Raw genomic sequence first — 11661 nt, forward strand, 5'->3', positions numbered from 1 at the left:
TCTGTTGCTGTCGGGGAGGACAGCAGTGGATCATGAGCTGGCCTCAAGAGCTGAATGCACCCAGGAGGCAACAGCAGCCTCAATGTATGGGAGGAGGTCAATGAGTTCATGAAAGTCTCCTTCCTTACAAGTTCCAGCTCTTGCCCATCAGCCCCATCAATAGGAATGACCTAGTTTTCTGGCCATAGTCAGTTTGTCAGCTTCACAAATGTTTCATGTGACATGATATTAAAGTTGGCTTGATATCAAGAATTTTAATGCTCAGTCACATCTACACAGAGAGTGCAGCAAATCGAAATGCACAGGGAAAATGCAAAGGGGAAAGGTTGACTGGCAGATGAGACTGTTAAAAAGTAAGAAAGGGAAATAAATTGGCTGCACTGTCAACACCATTAAGGAGTATTTCTGACAACCCTGTGAGAGCCTGAGTCGCTGTGATGTAGGGCAGAGGGTAGTGGATGCATTACTTCACTCCTTCTTTGTTGTAAATATTTTCATTCTTAGTGTAAGGGTGGGCTTCGGGGAAGGGGGTACCTCACATTCTAGGTCAGAGCTGTTGCGTGACTACTCTGACTGCGACTGTACGAAGCTTTACCATCTCTACCGAGGATCCGAACTAATCTCCTGCTTGCAGGGCTCCATGCAGGAGCACGGTGGTCTCTCACTGAACACACAAATGTGTGCCTGTGCGCTCATAACTGAATGTGCATCTGTGTGTGTGTGTGTGTGTGTGTGTATGCACGGCTCAGCCTGTATCTCCTCTGCATGTGCCTACGGTGCTGCCTCAAACTTCAGACTCGACCACCGAACTCACTGACCTGTCAGTCAGACTGGATGTGAGTGGGTTTGAGTCATCAGGTTTGCCTGCCCTGTGTGCTGATGACTCTGCTGCTGCCTGAGAAGGTTAGCTGCCCCCTATCACGGTTCATCACTTATCTCTCTGCTGGCTAATGGCCTCACTACAAAGTCCTCGCTTATTTGATTGTTTGATACTGAAAGATTGTGTGGGACTGTGATCAAAGTGACATCTAAATGAAGAGATGGTTACTTGAGACCTTCTGCAGCTGCTACACGTTCACCTCGCGTTACTGCCCTGTGCTGTGTGTCTTCTCCTTTTTTGTCTTTCCTTCCAAACTATGATCTGCCCTCTTTAATTAAAATGTTGCCTTATAATGCCCACAGATACTTGAAAAAGAAAGAAAAGAAAATGAGAAAGAGAGTTGATTAGTTTCTTAAATAGCGTAAGATCCAAGGCAGAGATGACGATCACCATCTAGTCTGCTTTTTAAATTTAGACTGCAGGGATTTCTTAGAATAGAATAGCAAATAAAAGAATAGAATAGAAGCTTTATTGTCATTGTTGCAGGGACAATGAGAAACAATTTAGCACCATGTCTTTTAGCAATGCATGTGCAATCACAATAAACAGAAAATAAAAGACTTAATAACATAATAAAGAATAAAAAAAATCTAAGAAATAATGATACAAAAATTAAAATAAAAACAATAAATTATGCATAAAACCAGTGATAAAAACAGTATACGACTGTTGTTAAAGTGCATGTCAAGTTGACAGTATCTATGGAGGGGGTTTCACACATTTGACTGCTTGTGGATAGACAGTGACAGTGTTCATGTTCCTTGGGTCAATTTTCTGTTAAATTCATCCAAATAGGTTCATCCAAATAGGTCAGAAATAACACAAAATATCTTTACAACAAAGGAGTAATCTTTCATTTTAAGATTGAATGCAGTTGTGACTAATTATGCAGCATGTTTGGGATTCCCTGATGGTAATTTCTTCATAAATTGTCGTGAAAATGTCATACGCTTGTATTTATGCTGATATTTAACATGGGAATTCAATAACGACACACTTTGATATTGATATTTACAGATTTGAGATGAAACAAACAGGTGACTATGTTCCGCCCTCAGTCACTTAACCTTCACAAGGCCACAGAGGAGGGTATTGCGTAGGACTATTTGCATACAGACAAACCTCAGGAGAAAACATGTTTTCTCTATGACTTGCACCGAGTGCAGTGCCAGGTGTCAGCCAGTGCCAGACCAGACCAGGACACTGCGAGGTTGAAGTCCTGGAACAAAGCCTTTCTCAACAACCTGCTGCTCTCACTTTGACTCCAATAAATAACAGGAATAAAATCTTTTTAAAAAGAATTTCAAGACTATTTATGAAGAAATTATGGAATCCCAAACATGCTGCATAATCACAACTGCATTTAATCTTAAAATTAAAGATGACTTTTTTTGTAAAGATATGTTGTGTTATTTCTGACCAGAATATTGACTCTGTCACCACTTACTATGATGCACTTTGAAAAGGTTGTTCCTCTGATAGTTTATAATACAATATAATAATGTTCCTCTGATAACTACGATTTTACTATAATAAAATCTAGTAATTCTATTGATCAATCAGTTTTGCAAGTACATATTGTTTCCCCTGAACTTTTTCTTTTTCTTTTTTTTATTATTATATAAATTGACATTAAATAAATAAACAAATTCTCACATTTATGACACTGGGATCAACCCAATGGTCCAAAGATGTCTGACTTCTTTTGCTGTTGCAAATAATTATTTTAATGTTTTGTCATGGCCTTGCACATGTCAGCTGATCTATCCTCATGCTTTCAGTTTTCAGGCTCTGCATTACTGTCTCTTTTTTAAATAATACATTTTAAAATAATAATAAATATAAAAATAAAACCACAAACCACTTTTTTTTTTACTTTCTTTTTGGTTCATCAGTCATGGCATGTCAGGCAGAGTTGCACCAACTTATATCATCAAGGTGCTGTAAAAGCAAAGATTGATTGAGTTTGATCAGTTTACAGTCTGGGGCCCGATAAATCAATTTTAATCATGTGCCGCACAAAGTCATCTACACTGAAACACAAAGTGTATCTTGTCTGTGCCACTAAGATCAACACATACCTGTATAAATTGTCTCAGATTGTGAAGAAAGAAGAAATGTATCTCTCCTGCAGAAAGTAGCCTGTACGGGGTCACATATAAAAACACATTCAAGGAGATAAAAATGAGACAATCGAAACTAGTCTCATATCTGTTGGCAAAACACTGAGCCACTCTGTTCAAAAGTACCAAGTCTGCGCTCGAGCATCGCTTAAGCTCAACAATCAATACTTAAAAAGCCAATTTCATAGCGTCCCTGGTGACCTGTTATAATAGATTCCTGCAGATAATTCAAGAGAAACGGCAACTTTTTGTGCAAAATCAAGGAGAGTAACGACAAGCTTTAACGATAATGTCCTCCCTTGTTTTCCAGGTGGCTTGGAAAAATACAGGTATCATGCTCTGAATCTCAGAGAGCCAAAGCAAATGAACACAGTGTGCTGGTGTGTGTGTGTGGGGTGTTTTTTTTCTTTGTCTCTCTCTTTTTTTATGGGGGGGGGGGTGATTGATGTGTGTTACACCTAGGGAAGCTCCTGTGTGCTCCCCAATAATACAGCACACACCAGTCGAAGATCAAGGTTGCTCTGATGCCACCTCAGAGTCTGTGAATGAGCACTTTTACAAGGTAATAACACGGGGCCCCTGCACATGTGTTTTAAGTCATGCCAGCTCTTAGAGAGTGGTGAGTGTGTGTGTGTGTGTGTGTGCGTGTGTGTTATCCTGCAAAATAAAGTGATTCAGATCCGTTTTTAACTAAACCCATGTTTCTAGTGTGTTATAATTACATTTCATATAACACTGATATTGAATGTGATGTTGAATGTCATGCAATCCAGTTACCCCCCTTCACCTCCCCACAAAGAACACACACACTCCACAACACAAGTAAAGCAAACACACACACACACACACACACACACTGCAATCTGTCAAATATTTGCCCACGGCGCAGAAGTGTGGCACTACTATTTGCTTTGCCAAAGTTTCGGTTCTTCCAGTGGCGGGTCGCTCTGAAACACGGTTCAAGCGAACCGTATCACCTTCGTGGCCCGAGTGTTTATTTATCTAAAAAAAAAAAAGGGGGGGTGGGGGGAGGCTCGGGGGAGGGGGTTGTATAGGGAGGGTTGGGGTGAGGGGGTGGATGGGGCCACTTCCTAGGTCTATGCGGGGTCAAATCCTCTCATCGTGAATCCATAAATGAATGGGCTCGACAGCCACACCATACAGGACCAGTCGCTGATTGGTTCGGCGCTACGGCAATAAACACTCTGGGGGTATATATATATGATGCCGCAAGGTGTGACACTTCCAAGAAACAGGGAAACCCCAAAGCATAACAAAGAAAGAAAGACAGAAAGAAGAGCTGCTGTCTAACACTGGCTCCACTTAAGTCCATTTTCTGCGTTTTTTTTGTGACAATTTGAAGATGAGGTCGCCGATCCAGCGAGTGCCTCAGATCGTTGAGCTGCTGAAGAAGAAGTCGGTGGGACTGCAGCACTTCAAACCCACATCCTCAGTGTGCGTCCTGGAGGAGAAGGATGTTGTGGAGCCTGCGCGGTGTCCTTACGCTGCCTCCACGACTCACAGCCTGGACGCGATCCCAGGACCCACCAATTGGCCTCTGGTCGGCAGCTTGTTTCAGCTGCTGCGCAAAGGAGGTCTGACAAGACAGCACGAAGCGCTGGTAAAGTCAGATCAATAACTTATTATTATTATTATTATTATTTTATTGAGAAGATAATGCATAAGATATTTTTTCCAATAAATGACAAAAAAAAAATCTTAATCTCCTTTTCTTTAGATTGATTATCATAAGAAGTTTGGGAAGATTTTCCGGATGAAGCTGGGCTCTTTTGAGTCGGTGCACATTGGCGCACCTTGCTTACTGGAGGCGCTCTACAGAAAGGAGGGAAGTTACCCTCAGAGGCTGGAGATCAAACCCTGGAAAGCATACAGAGACCTGAGAGACGAGGCGTACGGACTGCTCATCCTGTAAGCACACACACACGCACACGCGTGGACTGATATCTGTCACATCCAGCAAGTTTGAACCAGAAACTAATGTTTTTTTTCCCCCTTTGATTTGCAGCGAGGGTGAAGACTGGCAGAGAGTGAGGAGCGCTTTTCAACACAAACTCATGAAACCCACGGAGGTGGTGAAGCTTGACAGGAAGATCAACGAGGTAATAACTTAAGTCCGTTTAGTTCCATTCAGTTGTGTGTCATCATTCTGAATAAACCGCGTTGACGCTTAATTCTCTGTCACAACAGGTGTTGGTGGATTTCGTTGGCAGGGTTGGGAAAGTGAACGTGAATGGGAAGATTGAAGATTTGTACTTCGAACTGAACAAATGGTCGTTTGAGAGTAAGTGCAGCCTTTTTTCTTCACGTATTCTTGAACGCAACAACTAAAAATGTGGACGTCACTATTCCGCTAAGAAACGTTTGCTCTATGAACTATAAATGTGTGTTAAAATAATAACGAGGCCAGTCACATCTTGTGACTAAACCCCCAGTTATATCATTATTATTTAATATATTAATATATTAATGAAGCTGTAACACACAGAAAAATAAAATTGCCAATTCATTTTCTAATTGTCAGCTTATGGCACTTAACCATGCATTTCTGCTTTATGATTCATTATTTGTTGTATACTATTCGAACTGTATGAACAAGAGAAAGCACTCAGGGATCACAAACATCTACCAAGGCCACTAAGTTTCACACAGTGTCAATACTCTTCCCTACCTCAAAGGTTTTTTTTTCAGGACCTCTATGACCAAAATCTAATTCGTTCCCTTGAGCAAAAAACCTACATCCCCAGAAAGTTTCCAAATCCATCCATTACTTTTTGAGTTATGCTGCTCATAGTCTGATAAACAAACATTCAAACACTAAATTAACTTCTCATTCTGTCCTAAGTGCACTCTTTCATGTTCTGTCTTTTGTTTTATGTTTTTTTTCCAGCCATTTGTCTCGTCCTCTACGACAAGAGGTTTGGTCTTCTGCAAGAAGAAGTCAACAAGGAGGCCATGAACTTCATCACAGCTGTGAAGACTGTGAGTAGCTACGCTTGTTATTCCCCTTCTCACGTTAGCGTGTGCAGTAGCGGGGACGAGTTCATCAGGTTCAGTCCGAGCCAAGGTCAGCTGAGCTGCAGCTATGGTGATGCAGCAGTTCACCATCTCACTGACGCTCCTGTTGTATTTGCTGGAAAATACTGGAGCAAACCAATATCATCCCAAGTCAGGAGATGATAAGTGGGGGCTCACAAAGGTCTCACAGGATTAGTTGCTGCAAAAACAACAACAACAACAACAACAACAACAGAGGACCTTGAAGAAGATCAAGTCAAAGGTTTTGATTGAGAGCAATGACGATTACGTCCTTTTCGATCTGTTAATCGGTGCCTTCTGTTTCTCTGTGTGTACTGTAGATGATGAGCACATTTGGCATGATGATGGTCACACCAGTGGAGCTGCACAAGAGCCTCAACACCAAAACATGGCAGGACCACACTGCAGCGTGGGACCGCATTTTCAGCACGGGTACGGAAACAGACTCAAGTTTATGCTTCACCACAGAATCACACCAATACAAATCCCACTTCTAATCCCGTACATAATTTACCACCACATCGTTTAAACACCATTTTAATAAGGTTTATGGTCAGGGTCCCAGATGAACCCGACAGATGACATTCTGTTTAGACAGATACAGGGCTGGTCGGAGCTCACTTCCAGTCACAAAGCAAAGAGGGAGGGCAGGAGTGAGATATGAACTGGGTGCTTCAGTTGTTTGTGTACTTGGCACCCTCTGTAAATGTCAGGCAGAGTTGTAGTAAACTGCATGACCTAAGAGAGAAATCGGCCAAATATTTGTAGTAGCAGGAGGTGGGGGGTGAAACACATAAGGACAAAAAAGATGGCACTGGTTGTTTGCTTGACTGGAGCCACTTACAACCTCTCACCAACACACACTTTCCAAGGTCATTTTGTTATGAGTAGTATCAATTATTATTATTATTATTATTTAAATCACTGTGGTCTCTCATTATTTGGTTTGTATAGGTAAATGCCTTGCTAAGAACAAAACCAAAATCGGAGCAATATCAATATATTACTGTACCCCCAGGTTACTTTGAATTCTCATCTGTGAGAGCTTTAGTTGTGTCATAGTTATAGTTGTGTTGAGTACTTTTTGAGTCCCTGTAAATTTAACTAATGTGACCCATCATACCATCTAGCTACTATGCGACTTCAGTGCATTTATATATTTTATACTGCTCTGTCGTCCTTCAGCCAAAGTCTGCATCGACCGGAGGTTGAAGAGGAACGCTGCGAGAGCTCCCGATGACTTAATCGGTGACATCCTACACCACAGCAGCCTTTCGAAGAAGGAGCTGTACGCAGCCATCACAGAGCTGCAGATCGGCGGGGTAGAGACGGTGAGTAACATCTTTACGACTCGGGAGAATAGCGCGATGCCCTTACGTGCTGATTCAATATTACGGCAAATAAATAAATAACAAGAGTGCTTTATATTGAGACAGAGCCTTAGCAGTTCTCCGATCTGTCGAGTGCAGGTAGCATCTGGTCATTTTCGTACTGACTTCCTTTTTTATTTTTAAATCAGTGGAGTCGCCCCCTGGTGGCTAATAAGTATAGCATCTGTTCCTGATTGGTGCTGCCATTACAGTCCTATAGAGGAAGAAAATAAATGTGTTGTGGATGTAACTGAGGAGCCTTTGAGGAACCCCAAGCATTCCTGAGCTTATTTCAGGACCCCACAGAGGAATGCACTTGAAGTTGCCTCACTATGTGAGGTTCCCTCTCCGTGTCTTTCCTTCTCCCCCCTCTCACTCACTCTCTCTCTCTCTCTCTTTATGTTTCTCAGACTGCCAACAGTATGCTCTGGGCTATTTTCAACCTGTCACGTAACCCTGGTGCTCAGAAGAGGCTGCTGGATGAGATTAAAGAGACGGTGCCTCCTGAACAGGATCCATGTGGAGAGCACATCAAGAGCATGCCCTACCTGAAAGCATGCCTCAAGGAGTCTATGAGGTACAGTATGACCATGTCAGATACACAGGAAGCTCCAAGCTGCTTATACAATTGCATTATGGAAGGGGTAAAGTGAGGGAGGGGGGTAAGATAAAGGCCACGGGGAGTACTCGCTTTTCAAAATCCGTGTTTTTGATAATACAGTGACTTAAGTTATTACGATACACTACACACAATAATGAGCTTAGTAAGCTGCGGCAAATACTCACTCCACATGGGCTTTATGAAAGAGATACCTGCAGACGCAGGGCCGTTTGAAAGGTTGCATCAACTTTGAATTAATTCATTTATTCACAGTTAATATTGTCCTAAAGAGACATCATGAAGTATGAAGATCAGTAAAACACAGTACAACATCCTTTATAAAGTTCCGGGAATGTATGTAATGTAGGAGATTAAAGATCATAGCATGGAAAAGCCCATACTGTTACAACCCAGTGGTTTCAAATAAAACTCATGGCTGCATCGTGATTTCGCCCTGTACCATGGAGATTAAGAGGGGGGAACGTTTAACACACATGACTGACTCAGATACAAGCTTCATGAGATACGGCGGCATGACAAGAACGGCCAGTGTTCCCGGCTTAATCTACAGATTAATATATACTTTGTGGTCACGTTCAAATCGCCGCATAACCTCCGCGGTCACGAGAAGAAGTTGTCAAACATGTTATTTAAGGGCTTATACCATAACTACATAAGGGAATGTTTATGACCTCTGTCTGAAGATTATAACTGCCCTCATCACACTGTGTGTGTGTGTGTGTGTGTGTGCGCGCGCGCATATGTGTGTAGCTGCTGTTAAACAGCTTAAACATGTATGTCATGCATAACTATAGCTTGACTCAGTCCATATTCCCATGCTCTATTTTCAAATTCTTACAGGTTATCGCCATCAGTTCCATTCACCAGTCGGACCCTGGACAAAGACACTGTGTTGGGAGATTATGCCATTCCCAAAGGAGTAAGTGGCTTAGTTCTTACAGTTTCCATACACCAGGCATGAGCAGATTATTATTAATTTGCATGTTACTGATGTCTGAAGGACGCCTGTTTTTAAAACTGTACAAAGCCTGTGTGGAGCCACTCTAGTGGTGCATGTGCAAACGGCACTCGAAAAACAAAGTCTTTATTCTAGTGAAGCCTTGTAATCTACTGTACTATCTATTTAATTTCTCTCAAGCACAGAATCATGTGACTGTACTTGAATGACACATTGATTCATTTCTTATTGTCTCCATTTACAGACAGTTTTAATGATAAACAGCCACGCGCTGGGCTCCAACGAGGAGTACTTTGACAATGGCAAGCAGTTCAAACCCGAGCGATGGCTGCGAGAGAACAACAACATCAACCCCTTTGCCCACGTTCCCTTTGGCATCGGCAAGAGGATGTGCATCGGCCGGCGGCTGGCAGAGCTACAGCTGCAGCTAGCCATGTGCTGGGTAAGATTAGTCATCTCACTTTAATCTTAAATTATGAACTACTGTTTATTAGGATGATAAACGTGGATTTACACGATTGACTTATTCGCGCTTGGCTCTCTTACAGTTGGTCAGAGACTATGAGATTGTGGCAACAGATAACGAACCGCTCGACGTGATCCACTCGGGACTGTTGGTTCCCCAAAGAGAACTGCCGGTCGCCTTCATCAAGAGATGAAGAGGTGAGATTACAGATTGGATCAGATTGATAACATGTGTAACATGTGGCCAGTTTGGTGCTTAACTAAGATGTATAACTCACTACTACTGGCTGTGGCTTCAAGTTTCAACTTTATCAGAATTATCAGTGTTTTCATCAGAACTAAAATGTTCTCCAAAACATGCACTTACATGAATTATTTTCTTCTTCTGCTGCTGCTGCTGCTCTCTCAGGCTCCATATTCAACTGTTCTGGATCCAGTGACAGAAAGATGATGCTTCCGTCGCCATGTGACTCCCTATATTGCTGCTCTGTAAATAGAACAGAAAGAGACATTTGACATTTTTACACATATAATCGTGCCTTGAATACCTCAAACTTATTTTAAGTATTACTTTTGACTGTTAATGACTGACCAAAGTACCAGTTGTTGTGTACAATCTGAATGTTGTACGAAGGCAGCTGTCCTTAAATCTCTATGTAGATGTCAAACTGTTGTGCGTTTTCTTCTGTCTCATGTTTATTGTGTACATAAAGTGCATTTGTAATATTGTAATAATGTATATTGTACTTGTAGAAGTCTATTTTATTCACTCATCTTAATAAATGCTTTAAAGACACAGTCGCTGTTGCACTTTTTGTTGTTTTACAGATTGAGAAATGGGAGTTAACAAAAGTTAACATTAATACAAGCTTAGTTTAACGTGTGGACAAACAAACAATAATTACAGGCTCACTTAAGCGGATTGTTTTAGAGTAAATCCTGTGCAGGAAAAGTAACGGCAGATCATTTGAGTGGTCACATGTGTAACATAAACTATTTTCTTTGTGGATGGGAACTCCAGGAACTCCACTTTCACTGAGGGGATGTTTAAGTGACAGGTCCTGACCTCAGGGTGAAGAAATGCTTTCACTTAAAATGCCATCATTTACATGCTCATAATGACATTATGTCATTATGTTGATTTTTAAAGTATTATGTTGATTTTTTAAAGATTTTTAAGAAAGTAAAGTAAGGTATAATGTTTTAAATATTCACCAGTTGGAATTCTTGGCAACTAATATTTGCTAATCAAAAAGGGAAATAATTGTTTTCAGGGCATTGTATTAAAACATGGACTTAATGTGTAAATTTACATACTGGGACTTCACCTTGATTCTTGTGACTCTGACATTCTCTCACATGACTCACATGTGACATCAGGCGATGAAGGTGTAAAAAAGGCGTGGTCCATGAGGCTACGGTGGCCTGAGGAACTGATAGATTATATAGCAAAACATCTTCTGGATGAATAAATCAAGACAGTTTAAGAGGATTAAACACTTCATGGACACGAACAACTAAACCAGTCTTTGAAATGTTTGATAATCAGTTTAAATCAAATCAATTTTATTTAAATAAAGTCGTAATATTATGAAGAAAAAACATTTATTCTCAAAAGATTAATTTTTTTTTTCTTTGTTGTTTGGCCCTAATACTCCTTCGTAGTTCTGAACTTGAACAATAAGAAGAAGTATTCAGGGAAAGTGAATGGTTGCCATTTACCAGTTTTGTAACATTTAAGGCAATTAAGTAGTAATTAAGACAAATGAGGAAAAATATACAGTGATTGTATTGATTTTTTGGGGGGGGGGTGGATGAACCCTTTACGTCCCTATGCTATTGTGTGTAAACTGAACAACACTCCCGCTCAGTGGTCAAAAGGTGTTTTGCGCTTCCTTTTCTTTTTTAATTCGACACATTTTTTTACTCATTTGTCGTTAGTGTGAACAAGTGACCATTTTTAAATCTACGTTTTTAAGACCACTTTTTAGTGTCGCCACGACTTTTAATAGTCTTCACATTTAATAACACAAGCTACAATCATTTCCTGTAGTAGAGTTACTCTCTAAACCATTTTGTCCCCATAAGGACGTTAAGTCCCCATATTGTGATAACACACACACACACACACGCGTGCGCGCGCGCTCAGATCTTCTCTTTTCATCAGCAGTGACAGGAAACGTCGA

The 11661-nt window shown here is 41.0% G+C and overlaps 1 protein-coding gene across 1 annotated transcript; it reads left to right on the forward strand.

Moving 5' to 3' along the window:
- Nucleotides 1-4192: 4192 nt before the first annotated feature.
- On the forward strand, nt 4193-10271 carry LOC131460223 (1,25-dihydroxyvitamin D(3) 24-hydroxylase, mitochondrial). Its single transcript, XM_058630511.1, has 12 exons — nt 4193-4624; nt 4742-4932; nt 5030-5123; nt 5212-5305; nt 5912-6003; nt 6381-6492; nt 7246-7391; nt 7841-8007; nt 8893-8971; nt 9255-9452; nt 9559-9673; nt 9885-10271. The coding sequence occupies exons 1-11, from the start codon at nt 4367-4369 to the stop codon at nt 9667-9669; spliced, it is 1542 nt and encodes a 513-aa protein (XP_058486494.1). The 5' UTR covers nt 4193-4366; the 3' UTR covers nt 9670-9673; nt 9885-10271.
- The last annotated feature ends 1390 nt before the right edge of the window (nt 10272-11661 follow it).

This window comes from Solea solea, chromosome 6 (assembly GCF_958295425.1).
Source record: "Solea solea chromosome 6, fSolSol10.1, whole genome shotgun sequence".
Lineage (NCBI taxonomy): Eukaryota > Metazoa > Chordata > Actinopteri > Pleuronectiformes > Soleidae > Solea > Solea solea.